This window comes from Cicer arietinum, chromosome 6 (assembly GCF_000331145.2).
Source record: "Cicer arietinum cultivar CDC Frontier isolate Library 1 chromosome 6, Cicar.CDCFrontier_v2.0, whole genome shotgun sequence".
NCBI classification, from domain to species: domain Eukaryota; kingdom Viridiplantae; phylum Streptophyta; class Magnoliopsida; order Fabales; family Fabaceae; genus Cicer; species Cicer arietinum.
The window spans coordinates 27,346-50,527 of NC_021165.2; the positions used below are offsets into that span (position 1 = coordinate 27,346).

General features: G+C 31.1%; 3 protein-coding genes and 1 long non-coding RNA gene across 8 annotated transcripts in view; 1 reads left to right on the top strand and 3 right to left on the bottom strand.

Moving 5' to 3' along the window:
- Window positions 1-3,141, bottom strand: part of LOC101492443 (endoglucanase 25-like) — a 5,020-nt gene extending 1,879 nt beyond the window's left edge. Inside the window, exons 1-2 of the mRNA XM_012716555.3 lie at window positions 3,124-3,141; window positions 1,692-1,847 (exon numbers count right to left, since the gene is read on the bottom strand). Coding sequence (XP_012572009.1) covers window positions 1,692-1,847; window positions 3,124-3,141 — 174 coding nt within the window. The remainder of the gene's footprint in view (window positions 1-1,691; window positions 1,848-3,123) is intronic.
- A 234-nt stretch (window positions 3,142-3,375) lies between these two features.
- On the bottom strand, window positions 3,376-6,817 carry LOC101514375 (uncharacterized). The gene is made up of 3 exons (XR_003473766.2): window positions 6,432-6,817; window positions 4,300-4,392; window positions 3,376-4,164 (listed from the first exon to the last, which is right to left on the bottom strand). It is a non-coding gene; the product is annotated as an uncharacterized lncRNA (long non-coding RNA).
- A 4,303-nt stretch (window positions 6,818-11,120) lies between these two features.
- On the top strand, window positions 11,121-13,970 carry LOC101514598 (uncharacterized). Of its 2 annotated transcripts, none has more exons than XM_004503025.4 (4): window positions 11,121-11,565; window positions 12,768-12,858; window positions 13,506-13,610; window positions 13,716-13,970. In XM_004503025.4, the coding sequence occupies exons 2-4, from the start codon at window positions 12,814-12,816 to the stop codon at window positions 13,812-13,814; spliced, it is 249 nt and encodes an 82-aa protein (XP_004503082.1). In that variant the 5' UTR covers window positions 11,121-11,565; window positions 12,768-12,813; the 3' UTR covers window positions 13,815-13,970. The 2 variants fall into 2 exon arrangements, with proteins under 2 accessions (XP_004503082.1, XP_004503081.1); XM_004503024.4 differs by having other exon boundaries at window positions 11,123-11,565; window positions 12,779-12,858.
- A 1,231-nt stretch (window positions 13,971-15,201) lies between these two features.
- On the bottom strand, window positions 15,202-22,927 carry LOC101515129 (uncharacterized protein At5g08430-like). Of its 4 annotated transcripts, none has more exons than XR_012163526.1 (12): window positions 22,677-22,927; window positions 22,451-22,558; window positions 21,678-21,757; window positions 21,210-21,397; window positions 19,803-20,691; window positions 19,132-19,244; window positions 18,718-18,777; window positions 17,634-17,684; window positions 17,094-17,165; window positions 16,730-16,967; window positions 16,282-16,546; window positions 15,841-15,981 (listed from the first exon to the last, which is right to left on the bottom strand). XR_012163526.1 is itself a non-coding variant. In XM_073369939.1 (11 exons), exons 2-11 carry the CDS (start codon window positions 22,549-22,551, stop codon window positions 15,389-15,391), a joined length of 2,385 nt encoding a protein of 794 aa, XP_073226040.1. In that variant the 5' UTR covers window positions 22,552-22,558; window positions 22,677-22,926; the 3' UTR covers window positions 15,202-15,388. The 4 variants fall into 4 exon arrangements, 2 of the variants coding, with proteins under 2 accessions (XP_073226040.1, XP_073226041.1); XR_012163525.1 differs by having other exon boundaries at window positions 15,844-15,981; window positions 16,217-16,546; XM_073369939.1 differs by lacking the exon at window positions 16,282-16,546 and having other exon boundaries at window positions 15,202-15,981; window positions 22,677-22,926.
- Window positions 22,928-23,182: the final 255 nt, after the last annotated feature.

Below are 23,182 nucleotides of genomic sequence, written 5' to 3' on the forward strand. Positions count from 1 at the left end.
CAAACTCAAACCATCTTCTTCCCTCCCAACTTTACTAAGTTAGTCAATCAAAGTATTATACAAGACCACATCATTTATCAAATACCCTCAACGCCTGATTGATCCTCCTAGCCTTGCATATGTGATTAATAATAATCCCAAAGGTTATAACACTGGATCCGTATTTTCGTTTCTTCCATCAATGCCAACAGTTTAATGGTCTTTTGAATCACTTTGCCTTTCGAGCCCGTCAACAAGGCATTGCAAGATGCCGCTTCAACAGGACAACCCAATTTCATCACACCACTCAAGGTCATTGAGGCACAATATTGTCATCTCAATTTATCGAATTTAATGTCATATAGACTCAAAGATTAAATGTGTCTAAGATCATCGAGACACAATACTGCCCATCCAATTCCAAGTTCAAATGAATAAAAAAACTCATATTGAAGGCCACATGTAGGGTCAAGATCCAATTTCATATCAATAAAAAATTTATATGGCAAGCCACATTTCGGGTCAATAATTCATCTTGTAATTAAATATCAGGTTTTCCAATCATATTATCCCAATTTCATTTCATATGAATAAAAAGTTTACATTGCAAGCCACATTTTAGATCAAGAATTCATCTCGTAATTAAACTTCGGGTCATCCAATCATACTATCTCAAATTTTCAATTTCATTTCATATGAATAAAAAATTCATGGTTCAAGCCACATTTTGGGTCAAGAATTATCTCGTGATTAAATTCCAAATAATCCAATCATACTATCTCAAATTCTCAATCTCTTTTCATATGAATAAAAAATTCATATTGAAGGCAACTTTTACGGTCATCCAAAAAATATTATGGCAATTTCATATGAATAAAAAAATCATATTGCAAACCACATTTTGGGTCAAGAATTCATCTCGTAATTAAATACCTGATCATCGAAACATATTATATCAGATTCATTTCATATGAATAAAAAATTCATATTGAAGGCCACATATAAGTCAAGAATTTATCTCATAGTTAAATTTGAGATCATCCAAGCATAGCGACTTTTCAATTTTTATTAACCTTCTCAATCAAGAATAATCAAGAATCATCAAGATTATACATCCTTGGATAAATCAATTATAATGCTGTTGCAAACAAAAACCTACCCCAAAAGCATTTGTGTCAAACACAGTTTTGGAGACAGAGAATGTTTGCTCAATAGAAGAAGGGAATCAATAGATCAGAAACCAAAGGATAATGGGTTGAAAATGAAATAGAGAGAGATTCATATCTCTCTTTCAAATGAAGCAAATCATGGACAGCAGAAACTTGAATCCAAATAACAAACTCGGTGACTTCGTTGCCATATTTTTACCGCACCAATTCAAATCAGAATTCTAGGGTTCGAATGACCAAGATTCATAGAGATCGGGTGTTCTTGGTTGAATTTCAAGAACGGGAACGGAAAGCTTTATATTTTATGTATCATCATCTCTCTCTTTCTCGGGACTATGCGATCAACTTTTTTGTTTTGGCACCAATTCAAATCAAGATTTCTAGGGTTTGAATTCAAAAACATCGTTACCATTACCGTCAATGTCGCAACGAATAAGAAGAAAAAAAATTGATACCGATCGAATCGATTAATGCAGAGGATTGAAGATTGATAGGGAGAAAAAGAGATATCGAATTCAAGCGATAAGGGTTGAGAGCACACACCTCTGCTTTTCTTTTTCTGGTTTCGTGGGAATAATTGAATTCAATCTTACGCCTCTTTTTCTCGATTTCAGTCTTACGCCTCTTTTTCTCGATTTCAGTCTTAAGCCTCTTTTTCTCCCACCGATAAAGCAACCACAAACTTTGTACTGATCGAACCTATTTATAAGGTTAAAGACGGGTTTTTTTTAAATCGGTTAAAAACATTAAATCTTATTTATATTTATATTTTATATATAATATTTATAAAAGTATTTATCCTTTCAAAAAAATATTAATATTATTTTTTGGGGATATTTGTAATATTTTATTGCATTCAAAATACAAATAAAGTAATATATAATTTTATTTTTATTTTTATAGTTAAAAAAAATTGTTATGACTAAAAATTTAGACAAAACTATATTGAAGGTAGTTTATCTGATTGATTTTTATTATTTGTCATTTTTTTCACGTAGATTCCTATATTTTTATAAATATTTACAATTTATTAGTAAATTTTTTTTTCTTTCTCACATAGATATTTTACCTATAAACATTTACAACTTGAATTAGGATACATCATTAATTTTTAGGAAAAATTGATAGTACGGAGGATCTTTTACAACTAAATAAAATAAAAGACCTGAATATAATTTTGCTTATAATATATTATTATAATTAAAGGATATGTAAATGTCAGGTGTTATGGTATAGTAATGAATTCTGATTGAGTGTTATTTTTATATTAATGATAATTTCATTATATAAAATCTAACAACAAATCAAAAGTAATGACAACATAAATATAAGGCGGAGTCTCTTCAATCTACCTACAATTAGAATTATAAAAAGCATATGTAGCTAAATAATGGCATCATGCCTAACATATAAAAAATTTAAACTATAAAAGCAAATATTAAAATTAATATAATTTCCAATAATAGAATCAACATATAAATTTTTAGTTTCAAATCGATCCAAAAAATCATAATTTCAACCAAAATAATCAAAAACAGATATTTTTTTCGATGTGTTTAGGCTGTTATGTATAAGAAGGTTCGATTTAGTTTTTAACTTACATAACTAACACCTAAGCGAATTCAACTGTGAATATTAATTTAGCAACCAATTATTTTTATTACTACTACTAAAAATTCCAAGATTAATTGTGTTCCTTAGATTGAATGTAGTTAAAATTTAGTAGTTGTATTTGAAATTTCAACCATTAAAATTGTTAAGATACCTATTATCCAAAATTAAAATACCTATTGTCTAGAAGGTTGTATTATTGTATGTCGTATTAAACTTTTTTTTCTTCTTATCTTCTTCTTTTGTTCCTTCTCACCAACCCTCTCTCCAACTAAGAAATAAATAAATCATCGTCATAATGTTAATAATTTAAATAAAAATTACAAGGAATAAAAATATGTTAAATTTTAAAATAGAGAGCTACCATACTAGCTTTTTGCATTTCAAATTTAGAATATCATCTCGTATTAAAATGACGTAGTTAATGCCAAATGTATTAAAGATTTAACTAGTTAATAGTCAGTTTTTAATTATTAGTTAGTTACTCACTTTCTATATAAGTGAAAAGTGATATAGTCCTGATTTCAAAATATATATTGGATTGGCGCATAACTTTTTTTTTTAACAGCAAAACACTCTAATTTTAAATTAAAACAAATGACTTACAACCAGAAAAGGCACCAAAAAAATTTGTGGGATATAGCCAGGCAAGACATTGTGCCAATAGTTTTTGCTAACTTTGCCAACTTATGGGCCTCTCTCTACATTATTTTGTCTACCAATGAAACTGTAAGAAGCATGTCTAAAACTACACATCAGATCATTACAATCCAATTACACTTCTATGCTTTAGATATTTTGCTCCGCTGCCAATTGAAGGCACCAGCACACACCAAGAGCTTCTGCCGTATACGAATCTGAGGCGATGCATTCTTTTCTGCAAGCTGCCAAAGAAACAACACCCATTGGATCTTTAAAAACACATCCCCACGTGGTAGGGCCATCCAGACAGCCCCCTCGTCAACCTTTGCAGTAAAATTAGCAGTGACAGTTCTGATTTATGGTATGCTTTCCTGCAGAATGTCATTCCCCTGCTTGGTTAAAATTTGAGACAAAATCACAAGCACTCCTAGCCACCTCCATAAGATTCGACATTAAGTGTTTTAAACAGAATTAGATTTCTCTAATTCCAAATCTTCCAGAGTTGCACAAACCAGTTGCGATCCAAGTTTTTCCTTGCAAGTAATCTAGCTCTTCATCCAGGTTATTATCAGTCTCACTTGGTGCGTGAGCTCTCAGTAGCGAGCAAACCAGACTAGCTTTGCAGCAGTGCAGTGCATAAACAAGTGGTCATCCGACTCAGGATTGGAATTACATACAGGTAAGGTAACATCAATCATCAGACCTTTTTTCCTCAAGTTGCCGATGGTTGGAGAATATCCTGACTAGTCTCCAAAGAAAATTCCTAATGGAGTTTGGACAAACAGAGTCAAAAAAGTAAAAGAATAAATGTTGGAAAACAGAAGTAAAATAGTACATGATCTTCTGAAATTGTTGAGATTGTGCATTTGGACTTCATATTAAAGATAATAATAAAAACCTTTAGTGGTTCTCTGGAAGTCTTGAATCCAAGACCAATGGATTTCCATAAGCGATTTCCACATTTACCAGATCTCTTTCTCTTCCCTTTGTTCTTTGAGCCGAAAAAAACAACAGAATATGCAAATCAACATCACAATTAATATTAATATTAGTAAAGCACAAAAGCTTTCTAAGTCTGTAACACACAAATAATAATTCAAAAAGATAGTGGCCTTATCCATCTGTAAATCATATAAATATATATAAAATGAATAATAATGCCATAAATGTGATTGTGAGTGGTTCCTTCTTCAGAACCACTCTCATGACTAGCTTCAACTTTTTCACTCCACTATGCGTCTACTAACAGTTCAAGCAACATAACACTGTCTGCTAAATCTTTAAAAGCAGATAAATGATTTCTCAAATTTTTAACACATTTTCATCTGCCACAGCAACCAAACAGGATTCAAAGACAAACAAACAGTCTTATATCATATTTCACAACAGCTTTCACATAATATTATTAAACAAAAAAAAAATAAAAACCCTAAATATGATAATAAAAAGAGCATTGATTAACAGAAGAGATGGAGAGAATTCAATTCATCATAGCTAATGAGTTACACCTGTTGGACTGTAAATCCACCTCTTGCCCATGCACAAGGGACAGTAGGATTCCAGAATACCTCCTCAGAAAAAGGTTGGTCAGAAGAGCGACTACATAACATGTCCATAGCAGCAATTAAAGAATACTATAGGTACTGCTTTCTCTTCACATGATTACTATTCACTTTATGCTTGTGCCAAATATGTATTTTTTTCAGAAACGCTATTTCTAGTTTGGCATTTATCATTTTGTTAGAAGTATCATGGAAACTATGTTGTAAATCTTGGATAATGGCGCGGAGCGCCTGACCCAAAACCGATATAGCGGATTGGGGGATATCCATTATTGTGAAGACTAAAAAACAGTACACAAACCAAACATTAATTTTAACAGGATACATAAATACTCAAATAGGAAAATATACAAAATTATAGGGTAATCATACTTAATAATTATAATTAACTCTGGTCATTTGTCATTAGCATTAAAAATAAAATAAAAACCCAATATAACTTTACTAGAAATTTGAAGGAGTATAGGAAGAAACTTGAGCATGTGAATATTAACTTGACCTTTTGTGGTTCCATAAATAAACAAATATCATGAATTTATAAATTGAAAATCATTTATTCTAGAAACCAAGCAGAAGTTCAATAAATTAAACATGTTTCTAGCAGTATCCTGAATCAGAAAACAAAATAATAATAAAATTAAAAAGTTAAACCCATTGCTGCTTTGTTGCCTCCATTCTCTGCAACAAACCATCAATCTCATCTTGCATTCTCTTTTACATTTTATTGTAATTGTAATTCGAATGTTCCACAACTTTAAGTTCATCCAAGTTCCTCCTCTACGTTTCCTCGGTCTCATGTACACAGAGTTTCAAACTAACAACAAACCATTTCTATTGATCCTAACACTCCAAGCCAAGTTTAATTTATTAGACAGCCTACTAGAGATAGCAGCAAATTCACATGCAGATAAATTAAAACTCATGATCCCGGCTAAGAACAACATAATAATAAAAAGTAAAATAACATAATCCAAGAACTAAGCACTACTCACATCAAATTGAAACCCCAAATACACAAGCATAAACAAATGACGTGCATATTTTAGCTAATCAAACAACCAAAATACCATTAAAAAAACTTCATAACCCAAACTAAACAATTGTGGTCATAGGAACACAATCCCTGCAATTCAAAATCTCAAAACAGAAAAATTCAAATTGATGATATATGATTTGACTTGTCGAATCGATGATCCCGACAGACATTAAATATTAATTCAACCAGAAAGCTCACATGAATTGTATAAGTATGAACTAAAATAACAATATTAGATATGAACTAAGTTGGAAATTAACCTAAGCTTGAAGATCAGAAACTCCATATATGTTTTTTTTCTCTATCATTATCTTTTCTCTGGATATGAAAATAGAAGATCTTCAAATCTGTTTTAAAATTTTAAAAACTAAAATCAATCAAATTTTTCAACCAATGCAACTTGCTAATATAGGAAAAACAATTTTCACTTACTCGTGAATCTCTGAATCACTGAGTCATGAATCGTAAGAGAAATTTGAGTTGGTTGAATAGGTATTCAAGAGGAAATGGAAGGAATCGATTGAAGAGGGAATCGAAAAATATTTAACTAAATGGGAAAAGCTTCTTCAAGGTTAAAGAATGATGAATAAATCCGGAAAAGCTTCTTCAACAATCCTAAATGGGAAAACGAAAATCCAAATTTGGAAAAGCTTTAATAATTTATGAGACGAAATAGGAAGAAAAAATTTTGAGAAGAAATACGGTCGAGAAAAAAAAAATTGGGATGGAAATGGGAAAGAAACCAATACGTATTGTTGCGTGAATTGATTTTGAGTGAAAAAGTGAATATTTTTTTGTTGTGAATGTTTGAGTTTTTTTTTCTTTAAGTTATTGATATTAAATAAGAAAAAGTGACACTCTATGTGTAGCTAAAAATAACTATAGTGACGAATAAAGACATGTCATTAAAAATTAAGTGTCACAATAGATTTTTTTAATAATGTCAACTCATTCTTTGTTTGTGTTTGACTGGTTTGGCCATGCGTTTGCAAAATCGCAGATTATTGCAGGTTTACGAGTCTTAAGTTCAAGTTTGGGAGAAACTATAGATGATACTGGGAATTAAGTGTTGTAAATTGTATTTTTTTTATTTAATTAAAAACGACTTTTTGTATGAAAACTTTATAAGTACTACTAAGTTTTTTGAATTAATTTGAGAAATGTGATATTCTAAATTAGTTATAAAAGTTTGTATTTCCTTAAAAACATATCTTCTTTATTCGCGGTACCAAAAACAAAAAAAATCTAGTATAAATTACTATATATATGGGGTTTATAGTGTCAAAGAATCCCCACTTTGTTAGATGATACTAGAAATGAGAATTATATTTGTATTTTATTTATTTATTTATAAACAATTTTTTGTATGAAAACCAAACAAGTATTATTAAGTTTTTGAAATTAAATTAATAAATTGTAGTTAAATCAAGTTTATTGAGATTGCAGTGTCCTATACGAGGAACAAGTCTGAAATTTTTCATTTGTATTTTAGCATAGGTATTTGGAAGCAAACGACATGATATTCCAAAATCAAAAGTTTCAATAAAATAGAAAGACAAGACGGAAAAGAAAATAACATATCAAAGAGGAACAAACCTGAATTAGTAATTCAACCATATTCTTTTTCCTCCTATTCAATTGCATAACAAAAACAAATAGATGCGTCACTTTTGCGAATTTATGTGACGAGGAAGATGTCTTAGTTACCTAAGCACATTATTTAGTCAAGGGGGAAGTAATGGAAATGAACTCAACTTCTATATCCAGTAACGTTGAATTCCATTGAACTGTGTTCAACAGGAAAATGTTTTGTTCTTATTTTTTTTAAATATTATTAGCAACATGAAAACATATTATTAGCAACAATATAACTCATACATAGACTGATTCCATATTATTTGCATAATATCAACAATTATGATTATCCATGACATAAAACCAGTTTAGCTAATTCTCAAGAAACACTTGTAGAAACATATATAATAATAAATAAATAAAAACCCTAACTTTTCTCATATGTTGAAATAAGCTTATGCATCTCAAAGTTTTTGAAAAGCTATCTCATTCAACTTTTCCATAAACATCTACAAGTTTACAATAACTTTTTCGTAAGTGAAGAAACATGACTTATTTTAACTTTGAAGCTCCCACTAGCAAAAAGGTTACTATCTCTGAGCCTTTTTAAGTGTTGTTTAAAGTTGTTTTAGACAAAACAAGAAAGTCAACAAATTTTGTTGTTATCTGATGTATTTAATTGTCTTTTTCTATGATACTCTTGACTGTTCATGATCATATTGCACATATTTCTCTCTCTGCAATAAGTAGAGAAGAGTATAATTGATAAAACAATAGTTAATATTGCATTGAAATTTGAAGACAACAAATAAATTAGAACTCTTCTAATAAAACTGATAGTTAAAATGGAATGTATGATACAAACTCTACCATAGACTTCAACAAGAACAAAAGGTTTTCTTTGGTTAGGCGAGATCAGCTACATTTTACGCATATCAAGGTATGTTGTTATATTCTTCAATTGATTAAAAATATTATACAAATTTAAAATTATGATTATATTATATATAGGGGCAATTCCCATGTATGGTGAAGGTGTTCAGCTGCCCACCCTGAACTTTGAAAAGTTGCACGAATACCTCCTATTTTCTATTTTTACATTTTGACCACGTTAGATTTTTTTTTTGGTACCTTAAACCCGACAGACCTAACATCTGAAAGTACTATCATTTTCTGCATCTAAGATACATTCACACACACGCACGCAACATAAACAGCAGTAAAAACATGAAGTAACAATTTACCTGAGCAATTACCTTAATCTAAAAGTACTTAGACCACTTTCGCCAGAGTGTATTTCTACCATCATGAAGTATCAAACATAAAAATCAAGCCATTTTTCTCAACATAGAAAAACAAATAAACAAATAAAAATAGCTTTTTTATGAAAATAAAATAGTATAGATATGCATAAAAGAAAACCTTTGAATTCATCGATGAGTATAGCTCCTAATGCTTCAATCTCCATTTCTTTTTCTTGCGCATAGTCGGCATGTAATAATAATAACAAGAAGTCATCAAATAAGGGTTTGATTAACTAAATTGTGTCGTTTTAATAGGAATTTTTGTAGTGTTAATGGAGGTGAATGAAAACAAGTTCTTAAAAGTAAAAGCATATAATAATAGAATGAAAATAGACAGTTCAAGATTGAAATTGGAAAATACCTGTCATGGTTGAATTGAATTGTTGAAAATGGGTGTGAAGTGATAGTGTGTCTGGAAGAAGAAGAAGACGTAATTCGCATGTACTTTTTTGAACTATTGATTGTATCATATACCTTTACATTTATTTAAATATTTAATATGTTTGATTAGTTGACATATGCTATTTTGACTTCTTTTAGAGTTTTGTTGCTTTGATCACAATTCTTGGTCTTTGTCTTCATCAAAAACATGTGTTTTACAATCTTATTTGAGAGTAAAACTTGACTATATACAATTTTATAAAAATGTCATTATGATCAATATGGTCTTACGATTAAGTCACACTTTATGTTCAATTAAACAAACTAACTATTCTAAGGACGTTATTATGCTTTAAATAAATCTACATAATAAATTAAAATGTCTCATATTATTATATAAATAATAGTAAATATCATGATACAAATAATAACCAAGAAAAATTGTTGGCCTCTAGTGCTAACTTTAACAAATGCTATATACACATTCGTATATGTTTGCACATATTAATTAATCTTGATCATTAATTTGAAATTGATCAATTTACATACATTTTTGTCCCTTATTGTTGTCTCTAACGCTCTTATTACACTCTTTATATTCTTCCTTTATCGTCTTTTTTTCTCTATCTATCTCTTCTTTTTAGACTTTATTTTTCCTCAATATTTTCTTCATTAGTCTCTCTTATGCCCCTTTCACCTCATATTTGTTTCTCTTTACTCTTTCTCAACAATTAAGATAGTGGATATTTCAATAGTGAAAGTCTTTAATGAAGATCTTATATTATTTTCTCTTGAAAGAGTAAAATGAGATAAATAAAAATAGTAATTTAAATAGTCGTTGAACTCTCAAATTACATTTTTTATTTATTTAAAACATTTAGGATATCAACAACAAAATAATAACAAGACAATTTAAGGAGAATCGAACCAAACTCTGATATCATATTTAACAATATTATTAATCAATAAAGAAAGAAAGTGAGCTATAAGGCACTTTGGTGGTTCGTGAGAGTTGTAACGACGAAGTGGTCATGAGTTTATTAATAGAGAAAAAAGATAAAAGGAGAAACAACAAAAATATGTTAAAGTTCTCGTAAGAATAACTAAAATTATGAAAACAAAGTGAATATATTAGGATTAAATAAATTTTTAGTTCCTATAAAATTTTATTATTTTGCTTTTAGTCCTAATGAAAAATTTCATCAATTTTTAGTCCTTAGTATTTTTTCATTTTCATTTTTTGTTCTTAATTTTATAAGTGTAAAAAGCTTAAAATGAATTTTAATTTTTCGCAAGCAAGTTATTAAATATATATCAAATATTAATACAAAAATCATTTATAAATTTAAAAAATATACAACAATTAATTTAAAATCAAGAACCTAAAATAAAAAATAAATTTTTTATCCTTTTTATTTTTCGTTCTTAATTTTATAAGTGTAATAAGCTTAAAATGAATTTTAATTTTTTGCAAGCAAGTTATTAAATATATACCAAATATTAATACAAACATCATTTTAAAATTCAAAAAATATACAATAATTAATTTAAAATCAAAAACCTAAAATAAAAAATAAATTTTTTATAAACTTAAAAAGTAACAAATATTTTTATAAGAATTAAAAATAGAATAATGAAATTTTATAAGATTTAAAATCCAATTTAAATTAAGTTACGAACAAACTTAACAACAAATTAATAAGAAATTTAACGAAGTGGAAAAATTGAAGGTAAAAAATTTAAATAAAAAAAACTATTATAATAACAACAAATTAATTAATAGATAGACAAACCTCAAAGACGTTTTTGCAAAGTTTAGTAACGAAAATAATTGTCGATTTTCTATAACTAAATTGGCAATATTCTCATTCATGGTTAAACAAGAACTAAAACAAAATAATTACAATTTAGGGGCTGTTTGCTTCCTTCTTCTCACCGGCAGCCAGGGGCGGAGCTTGTAGGGACAAAGGACCGCGGCCATCCAAAAAAACATTATAGATAAAATGACTAAAACATCTTTATTAAAACAAAAAAATCACAACAATACTTGAAGCTAATTCAGTTTTCTATTTCTTCTTCTCTTTCTCCCTTTTCCTTACAGGTTACAGCCTTCCTCTCTCCCTTCTCCAAAATCAGATTCACGAATCACAACAACCGCGCGGCCGCCTCTGCCAGATCGCTCCTCTGCTCGCTGCGGGCCTGCGGCCGCCTCTGCCTGACTTCCTCCGTGGCCGCTCGTCGCCCTCGCCTCTCTGTTCGCCGCAATTTCATCTGTCTCCAGATTGCATTGCTGCTTTGTTCAAAAGGTTCGGATTTCTATTTTGTTAGTCTTGATTTTTGTTAGTTAGTGCTGATTTTTATTAGTTACTTTTGATTTCAATTTTTCTTAGTTCGTCGCTACTGTGTTAGTTTTGTGTTCTCCATTTTGTTGAGTTTTACTTATCCTAAGAATTTAACTTATACGGCAGTACCCGATATTTTTGTGGAATTCTACTTTTTGCTTATGTTTTAGTTAGCATGAAATTTAAAGTTTACTTTGTTGGTGTTGAGTTTGGAGCTTTGATTTGGAGTTTCAATTAGACATTACTGTTGATTTTTGTTTAGAGTTTTTGTGTTGCATATAAAGTGTTTGATTTTATGTCCATATAAAATGTTTGAGTTTTTTTGTTGCAGGTGTTTGAGTTTTGTTGCATTTTTGTGTGAGTTTTTTTGTCTATATAAAGTGTTTTAGTTTTTTTGTTGCATATAAGATGTTTTATATTTCCTAAATTGATTGATTTAGATAAGTTTGTGAGAATGAAGAAGAGTAAAAGAATTGATTCTTTTTTCAAGAGAAAAATTTGTGAGCTGAAAGAGATGAAGAAATTATAACTTCTACATCTGAAACTATCTCTGAGGATCCTAGAATTGAAGAAAATGATAATTATCTTTCGAAGGTTCCTAGAGTTTTCGAAGATGACTTTGAGAAATGTTTAGAACGTGACCCTAGAAAGCGCTCTCAAATTTCACAATATCCACCAAATAAATTGGATGCAATATGAAGAGTTTATCTAAAATTTGGTCTTTATCAGATAAATTTAGAAGAATATCATTTATCTGACAACGAGGTTAATCCAAGACGGTTTCACTTTGTGTTTATTACAATTTAATTTTTTGCTATATAATATTATTTATATATTTAATTTATATATTATATTTTTATGTCGGCCACCCCAAACTTTTTAGTCAAGCTTCGCCGCTGAAACTCTGATTTGACCCTTCCGTCGCAATTTTGCATCTCGTGAGTTTATATTATATTCCATACTAGATTTCAAATTATGAGTTTTATTTTCCTTTTTTCATTGAATGTCACTGCCCGATTCGCTTTTCTTTTCTTCCTCTATTCTAATATTTGGCTATCGTAATTTTCAAAGTTTTGCTCTTCTGAATTAATTTCCCTCTAGGTCAATTACAATTTAGTTGTTTCTAGCAGTTTTTGTGCTATGAAGGAAACTAAATAGTGATGTAGTTCAATTGTAGGAGAAGGTTTTGCTGATTGATTTGGTTGTGAGAAGATGCATCCTCCTCTAACATTGCACAAGCACCCTATGTGCGCTGAAGTGAGTTTGTTTCATCACCTTCTTTCAAAAAAAAATGTTTAATTATTTGCTAGTAGAATTATCAGTGTTCTTACTGTTATTCTTAATATTGTATGTTGTACTACTAAAGTGCTTGTTGCTTATGACCTATGAACTATAAAGCACTGATGCACTAATATTGACATGTAGACACCTATAATAATTTAAGTATACATAAGTAATTGAATGTAACAACATATTATGAATCTCATTTCTGTGTTGAACACCAGCACGTGTATCTGACATGTGTTGAATATCAAACACACCTTCAATCCGAAGTATCGGTGCTACAATAAGATATATTTCCATGCCAATAAAGGTTATTAGTCGTTGTATATTTGGTCATAAACAAAAGACATTTTGGCTGTATTGGAGCCTTAAATTGCAACAATGAAATGGGACTTAATCCACTAACCAAAGGTTATTTGTTACCCTGTCAATTAACATTCGTAATCTTACCTTGGAAGTCCATAGTGGACTTAATAAATTTGTGAATTTAATCAATTTAGAAGTTTAAATAATTTATCTTTTTCCTTTGGTACTGAAAGTTATGTTCTATGGTCCTGCAAATGTGAACAAGTATATAATATATCATAGCCTAGTTTAATTCAGGTTGCGCTTTGATGCAGATTATTGAACAGTTTCAAAAGTGTCATGTGGAACATCCTATTGCAAAATTCTTTGGCGAATGTACAGATTTGAAAATAAAATTAGATCGCTGCTTCAGAGAAGAAGTGAGATTTTCAGATTTTCTTTTATTTTCCTTTCCTTTTATATTTTGAAGGTCTTTTGCTTTGATCTGAGTTTCCTATGTATAAATCATCTATGTGTTGCAACAGAAAGCTGTGAAGAGAAAGGCCAACTTTGAAAAGAGCAAAGAATTGAAGGAACAGTTGCGAGTTTTAAGGAAAGAAAATGCTGTAAACAGCAATCAATAGAAAAATTTCCTGCTGTATTGAAAACCAAAATTGTTATGCAAAATGCAATCCATAGTTGCATAGAATAGCATGATATGATGTTTTGCCACTTCGAAACAGGGAAATATTCAATATTGATATTGTTTGAAGTATGTCTGCTCTCTGATGATATTTTGCTATATGTTCTCCATTTTGCCACTTCCTTGCTGGTTTGATGAATTAGTATGTAACTATATTATTTTACACCGAAAAACTTGTCATATAATAAGATGATTGTTATGTATGTGTGGTGAATCAAACTCAAATCAGCAATGGTTAATACCCTCTTATAACAATTAAATAGTTTTTATACATTCAACTTCTTGCTGTAACCTCAACCATGAGCAACTTGTTCAGATTCTACTTCATGAGTTTTTAATGCATATTTGCATATTGATGACAATTGAGTTTGGCATATTACTCAACCTTCAGAGAACATATGAAAAATTTAGGTATCTTGATAAGTGCAACTATATGCTGTACTTTAAAATGTATTTGTAGTGTCTGTAAGACTCCTCAACAAGTCAACATCCACGCCATACTCATTCTAGAACTAAAATGGGCACGGGTTGAGAACTTGTTTTTCCTAGAACTTGAATTTACATATGGTAGCTCCTCTTTTTCTTGGGTGAGGAGGGTCTTTAAACCCCATTCCAACCCCCAAAAATGTAGACATGTGATATTAAAATGTGACATCCAAAAAAAACGGGTATAAAGAAATGTGCACTAATGTTATTTTTTTTATACATTTCAAAATCATGTTTGCCTGTTAATGGATTGGTCATTCTCTAATCAGTTTCAACAAACCAAATTCATCCTCAACAAATATGTCAATTTTCATTTAGATTGTCATTAGTAAAGCATAGTCAGCTTTATAAATTATGTAGTCACCAGAAAATGAAAAAGAAATAAAATTATTGAAAACTTATTAGAACGAGAAATTGAAAATAATGGTATTCATAATTTAAAATAAATAAATTTCTGTTTGATTTAAACAAAGATAACAAGTCAATCATAAAAATAAAAAATAAGAATTGGTGAACATTCAAATAAGGTAGAAATGCTCTAATTGCTTTTATAAAATTGGATTGCAAGAAAAGAGAACAACTTCCCACTAAATTAGTCAAAAACAAGATGGAAGGTACAAATTAGAAAAAGAAATTATATCATGTGTTAGGATTTTGTGAAATTCATGGATATACTATTATGTGGACAGTTAGAAGCTCAACAATAAAACTTCACTTTGATTTGGCGCCCATTTGGATTTTAAATGTGTATGTTACAGAAGATAAAAATTAAATAAGAGATAAAACGTATGGTGTCTATATTTTGTATGACAAGGAGACTGGAGAATAAAAACATGTTGAGGTGCACAAAAGAAACAAAGATTGGCAAATTTTCCATCACTTCCAAATTGTCAACGGATAAAGTACTTTTAAACTAGCAGAAGCTCAAACAGGCACCTATTTAGTGAAAACAGAAGTATATAACTCTATATTAACACTGGTGATGTATTCAATAGAGATGATTTCCTTTCATTCTGATTTACTTACACGTCAGGGAAAAAACAGCCTAAGTGCATCCCTGAGAGGTATTGCCTCCCTTTCACTCTCACCTGTCTTCCAGACCTTGAATTCTAAGGGAAAAGGGGCAGAATCACTCCAGCTTTTGAGTACAGACATCGAAAAAGGCCCTCTTGTTTCACCATAATAAACACCCGAACAATTCCAAAAAGAAACATCAGGATTCTCCACACTCTTTTGTCCTGCTGGAGTGTTTTTAATACTCACATCCTCTTCATCACTGTCACTTAAGACAATAACATCATTGACAGTCGCCTCAACAACATAACTGACAACCGCCTTAACAGGATCAGCCTCAACAACATAACTGACAACCGCCTTAACAGGATCAGCCTCAACAACATCATTGATGGTCACCTTAACAGGATCAGGCACAACAACATCGTTGACAGTCGCCTTTACAGGATCCGCAACTGAAAGGTGATCATCTCGCCTTTTTGAGGTATATTGAATCAGCTCATTTTGAGAAGTGTCTTTATCTTGGGAAGCACCATAGACAAACAATTGTTCAACAGAGGTAGGATATGTTGTATCATCATGGTTATTTTTCACTGGAGTTTTTGGACCTAAGTCATGAAAATTAACACAGGATATTGTGAGCTACATTTTATACATACCTGGTACAACAAACATTAATTAGAGGCACATGAATTTTTCCCTGTGTGAAGAACCTCAAAGGAGGATATAGTGAATCAAATATATGAACCAAAAAATAAAATATCAGCATTAAATTATAAATTCACTAAGTGAAAGTGACCCTCTTGGACATAAAACTTTAGAGATATATTGTATTGAACTCACATTTGTGATGTCAAAGTACATCGTTAGAAAATGAAACAAGCAAAACATTAAAAGAAGCAACGCACAAATGCCAAATTCTGGCCTAGGCCTAAAGCCGATTCCCATGAACCAAAATGCTTCCTGCCCTCTTCAAAACCACCTCCCCTATTCCATTCTTCTTGAGCTCCACTCAATTTCTACTAAGCATAACCGTCTCTACCCGTAAGTCTCTTTCACGTGTCTCTCTCTTCCCTTTCCTGATATATACCTTCCATATCTTGGAGTTATGACTCAACTGCTGCACTATTGAGCTATTAACACTAACAATTGTATTGGGCTCCTGAGCCGTCACTGTAGAGAGGATCTCAATGAAATGACTAATAATAGCATGACAAGAATGTGAAGATAATAACAGATGCACTATCAAGGACCATATATACAGAATGTTTTAAAAAATGAAGTAGTTAAAACTTATAAGCACCCAATAGATATATAGGAAAACAGAGGGAGTATAGATAAGAAAGCCTGACAGACCTATAACATCTGTTCTCTTATCCATACATTGATCAAAACCGCCATATTTGGAGTTACAAGTATCTCCAGTGGCTAATTCCGGCAAATCATTTTGATCAAGCTTATCTTTGCTTGAGGAATCTTTTGGTGACATATTGGTATAAACCATTTCAGGAATTACTTTTGGAATTTCACTTAATAAACGTGATTGTTCTGATGGAGACTCAAGCTTCAGTTTGCGGTCCATGTACTGAGCAAGTGTATGGACACATGGTTAAGGCACAAACTGTCAGCATTAAATTAGGGAAGAAATTAACAATTCTCAATATTTAGGCTTTTAGCTTCTAATCTAAGGTAGCATCAACAAAAACATCATGAAAGGATATTCTCTCCTCCATCCTTTTTCATTGGCCAGATCAATGCGATTTCGTAACAATGTTAATTCCCTTGAGATCCACTGCCGTATAAAGCAGAAGAGAAAGACAAATATTAGTAACAAAATATGATACATCTTAGTTTCTTTTAAACTCGATAATATTTATGTTAGAGCAGTTATTAACATATTAATAATCCATTAGACAAATGAATTATTGAGCATAAATGATTGAAGGGATAACATAAGGGAAGATTTCAAATATCTCAATACAATGTATAGATTTAGCGCCTCCTGGCATATGTTTAAGTAAATTTCACAATTTTGTGAACGTAAATTCTATGCATGTATAGTAAGTTTTTTTAATGCTGGAAAATAGTAAGTGATCTTTTTCCCTAGTTGAATTTCATGATGCATAACCCATGTTTACATGCTAGACTCTATGAAATTGCACTTTGAATTATATATTTTGACATATATCTTTACAATAGCAAAAAAAAAAAAGAAAAAGGATTCTACTACACAACAGAATAATATGTATAAGCTACATACATGCTTTATTATATCTTCATGCAGAGTTTTGGCTTTCTGCTCAAGCTCCAGCTGCGAAACACAGGTGGTTATCATTTGGTCACATTTTTCTACAAATCCAATCAAATATTGTTTAACATATCAAATTCTTACTCATAAGGAACACATTGCTCACACACGGGAAAGCCCATAAAATCAGCGTCATCTAAAATGACTGAAAAACATTAAAGGTTCTAACCCAAAACTAAAGCTAAAACACGCCTTAATTATGTGACATTTAATCTATAGCATGCTTCTGCTTCTCGAGAAGCTGCTGGTAATATTGCTCCCCTGTGATTTACATGATATCCCATGTGACCCCTCAATTTCTCACTTCCCACCAGTTCACTGACCTCTTCTCTATGCCATTGACATATATTAGCTTCAATCACAGGACATTATACATCATTGAATGTTACATTGGACATCAACTCAGGAAGTGAAAAAACAGGCCCTAATAACCATGTGCCGACATAGCTTTCTATGACTTCTACAAAGACAATGGAAGAAATTAGACTTTGACTGCAACACTGAAGATTCAAAACATGTGTAGGGTTACTAACTTTACAATTCACTTTACCAAACAAAATAATGAATATGAGATATTATCAAGCATGTGGTATGGCAAAGATCTGTTGCATTACAGGCAAAAAGAACGTTGAAACAAGTGAACAGCGTCAGTTTAAGGCTAGATTTTGAAGAAATCAGTTTAATAGTAGACTAGTAGATAGCTACAAATATAAATATTCTCTAGCTTAAGTCTCAAACTTAATCTATCGAATACTCAAACTTAATCTATCGAATACCTGATGTACATGTACTGCAAAAAAGCTTCTTTAGATGTATTACTTTTATTAGTTATTACTACTATATTATTGAACTTCATTTGCCCTTTCTTTTACAGATATTTTCTTGTACAGCCAGCATAATATTGCACCGCACAATAACAATTCCTACTATTAAAATCTGAAAAGATTTACAGGGACCTTATTCATAATTGATCAGATCACGAAGCATAATTTTTTTTATTGAAACATACTAAATCACTCACGCACAACAAACTTACTATAGTCGGCTGTTTGAGCAGACCATTTCTCATTCTCTGATACAGATCTTGACATTCTTCCTGCAGAAATTACTTATAAATTAAGAATCCATGAATTATACACGAACAACTAGGGTGAGTGTAGACTTTGCAGCAGAATCCTGAACCTTGTCATAATTTTCTTACAGAATAGGGATACACAAATCATATTAGATAACATCAACAAACTTTGAAAACAATTACGGATCAATCAAAAACCCAGATATGCTCTGATGCAGGAAATAATACAATATATTCAACATCTTGTAGAAAAATGGTTTGGAAAATGAGTTATCCACTTTTACTAGGAAACTGCTACTTCATTTACAACCAGGTCTCCAAAAACAGGGGAAATTGCAGCAGAATATTATGTTAGCATTAGCACAGTACAAATACCTCAGAAAAATCATCATCTGAAATTTTGCAGATAGGTACATCTTTTGGCACATTAAGAAGCCGGAGCATAATTTCTTGGTTGATTTCTTCTTTCTTTGAAGATCTGTTTATTCCTGTGATATATACAGATAATAAATCAATGTATGTATATCAGAAAACTATGATAGCTAGTAAAAGAACATCACTCGTGTTAACTTCCTTCTGCAGCAATGTATATCGCAAGATAAAACATTGTACTTAAACCTTTCAATTTTATTCCTCATTTTTCTTTTTCAAATGTGTAGTGGATATAACGTATGACTTAGTAATGTGCAAAAAAAAAAATTCTACCAATTAAAGTTTTGGATACAATGTATGACTTAGTTATGTGCAATATCTACTGTTCTTTATATTTCATTTTTTTCCTCTATACCACAATGCTGACTAGGTGAAACAAGCATATCTTGCTAAAACCTGCAACAACAAAAGTGTGATGCTCTCCATTAAGAGAATTGATGCTTGTATACAACTTATGACAGCATTTTAGAAATAAGATCAAGAAAATGACAATATGACAGTATCGGTAGAGTACTTCAATACCTGAAGCTAGCAAAATTATCTACTATACTTCTCGTAAAAAATTGTATGCTCGTTTTTTATGACCAGTAACTTCTAGCCACGACCAACATTACCTATTACTGGTAAGAGCAGATGGGAGTTCTTCTGCAAATAGTCATTGGGGTCAGATTTGGTTCTCACAAAACTTCCCAAGACTTTGCCATCAAAAGCATCTGGCTTCTTTAAAAGCTCCTCAATTAAGCTCCTCTTCAAGTAGACAAGCTTTAGGTTTGAACTAATTATAGCTGCAAAACCGCTTAGAAGCTCTTTAGAAACTAGGTTCTGACAAGATTTTGTAGTTGGGTTCAAATTTCTCGACCTCGAAAATTTTATCGGCTCATTATAATCCCTTTCTTCTGAACCACAGATGATATCATCTGTTTCCTCAAGATTCTCAACAAAATGCGATGTCAGAAGGTTTTGGATGTTGTTTTTGTTCACTGACTTCCTCCGCAGTAAAGTCCTTAACTTTTCATCACATATGACCTTTCGCTTTTTCTCAGGGTCAAATAGCTTGTTACTATTGCAGTACTCAATGATTATTGAAGCAACATCGTGTTCGGAAAGTTCTTTGGCTGTGTCTCTACCAATATCTTCAAGAAAATCTATGAGACTTCTTGAACCCCATCCTACAAAATCCTTTTTCTTATCTCCAACTTTTCCTTTTATTGACTTTAGCTTTTTCATGCATTTCTTCTTTCTCCTCACCGATTTAACTCCTGATGTCTCATTCAGGTCATCATAATCAGAAGCTTGAGAGTCACTCACATCAGATTCGCCAGAATCATCTTCCTCCTCAACTATTTCGTATGGATCCAAGTCACGCTTGTTTTTCCCATTTTTAATGAAGTCATGGGCAAAATGAGCATTTTGAGAATTCAGTCCTTCTTTTTTTTTGATAAATTTATAATATTCTTGAAAATAACATTCATATGTCTCTTGATCTTCGAAATCTATCTTTTCCTGTTAATAAAAAAGCACATAATAATGAATATATACAGAGAAAAAGAAAATGTATACATACAGCCTGCATAAAGAGGTGAACTTTCTTTACTCAATTCCAAGTACAACCGAGAAAAAAATGATATAAAAAAAATCATAGTACAATGAGAAAAATTGGTTCCTGATACTGTTTTAACAAACGGTTTTCACCTGTACGAAGAATAACAGTGACGAACAAACCTGTTGGACAATCTAGGATTCTTTTTCAAAGATAAATAGAATAAGTTTGTTGTTTTAAACACCTCAAAACAAAAGCACTTGCAAGATGTTTCCAAAACAGAGAACAAGTGCCTGCGTTATTTATGGCACCAGCATAACAATCACAAACATCCGCAACCCAGAAAATGTCAATTCGTAAATACACATAAATGATAAACAAACAGCAAGGTTTTCGAGTTTAGGATTCCACATACTATTGCAGGTTTCTATTTCTTTCTCTTGCTGTATATAACATAACACATGATTGAAAAATATCTTACCCCATCAGAATCAACATCAGCTTTTTTTTCAAGTAGAGATGCAAGTTTTGCGCAGTGCCTACAAAATCCTTTGTTTCTTTTGACAGTAGCAAATTCACCATCAAAGAAGCATTTTCCACAAACAGCAGCTGGGCAGCAAAAGCACATGAACTTTGATGCTTTTCTGCATATGTAGCAATAATGGGAACCTATAAAAATTATTAAAAAGTCATTCAGCATCACAAGAATTAAAAGACATTTAACATACTCTCAAGCATTTTAGGCATAATTAGGATATGCAGGTTCAGACAATGTATAGATTATAGAGTGTTCGAAAGCAAAACTCGGGCCAGAGCACATTTTTAAGAAACATATAAGATTGACAATTGTCATGGCAGTATCAACTGCATAAATACTTACAGACCAACAAAAGTAAAAGAAATTTATTTGAATGTCGCATAAGTACAGATAAACGTTGAAGCAGCTTACCACAACACCAATTACTGTCATTCTTCAAAAAGGTATTGTCTTTATCCACGCATTCCGGATGATAAGCTTTAAGGCAATCCCTTTAAGCACCACGAATCAATTAACCATTAAAAAAAAAATCACTAACACAACAAAAAAACTCTTCACACAATGATCCAACAGTAAAGCATACTATTGATAGTAATGACCAAGCTTTGGTTCATCAAACTCATAAAAAATTATAAGTAAACCACAAATCTATCAACAAAACTTTAATAAATAAAATCTAAAGTACCAACAATTTCTTTGTTAAAACTACCTCTCACAGTTATCCCCTTTTTTGTAAACTAAAGTTAATATGAAACTAATTTCATTGAAAACCTAAAATGTAAGTAAACATAAGAATATTTCAATCTTTAAAACAACGTTTAATATAAAAAAGAGAGAGTAAAATATACTCCACAAATTGCACATGCAACAGCAAACATCATCATGGACATCTGAAAACGATTTTTCATGGTTTATAAATTATAACTAGCACAAGTTTACTTGATAATGATATATAAATCATGAAATATCCCAATCTTTTCGTTGAAGTTACCAAATAGAGAAGCATGAAAAAGACATTACCAAAGTTACTGAATCTCTTCAGCTGATACCATATATAGAGAAAAATGTGATCCGCTACGGTAATTGATTTTCATTTTATAAAATAAAAAAAAATAAAAATAATAATAATAATAATAATATACGAAAATAGCATGCATTAATTAATGAATGTTTGAGAAGTTTACCCAAAATCACAGACCCTCATGTTCCCTCCATCCTTGCAAATGAAACAACAATCCTCAGCAATCTCTTCTTTCCTTTTTCTTTTGTTGCTCTTTTTCCCCATCTTTGCTCTAAAACAAAAATAAGCGAAAATATGAATGATCCATTTGATAGAAAGAAGCAAACAAACAACAACAGAGAGCTCGAAGAGAGTAAAATGGAGAGAACACAAGAACCGTTACTACCTACCTTGTAGTTGTAGCGAAATGTATTTCAGTGAGTGCTTTGAGTTTGTTTGGACATAGGGTATGAATTCAAAACGAGAGAGAGAGAGAGAGAGAGAGAGAGAGAGAGAGAGAGAGAGAGAGGTGAGTGTTGAAATGAAATGAATGGGAGAGAAGAATGAAAGAGAAATGAAGTTTCTAGAAGTTATTTGGACACGAGAAAGAAACGACTATGCATCAAATTTGTGTGTCATGACCACCTCGATACAATTCTCATCATTATTACTCACCCCTTTCTTCCGGTATAATTTAATTTCCACAAAAAATAACTCACAAAAATATCTACTTGTTTCGACCAAGTATCTCGCCATCAAAATTTTAAAATGGTCCGTGCTTTTTTTTAAAGGTTAATTATGATAGTTTAACGTAATAGATCAAATTGAGGGGTTTTTTTCTTCTAATAACACATATTCTAAAAAAATTCATTAAATTATTTTCTTTTCAAAATTATATACTAATATTTTTTTCTCC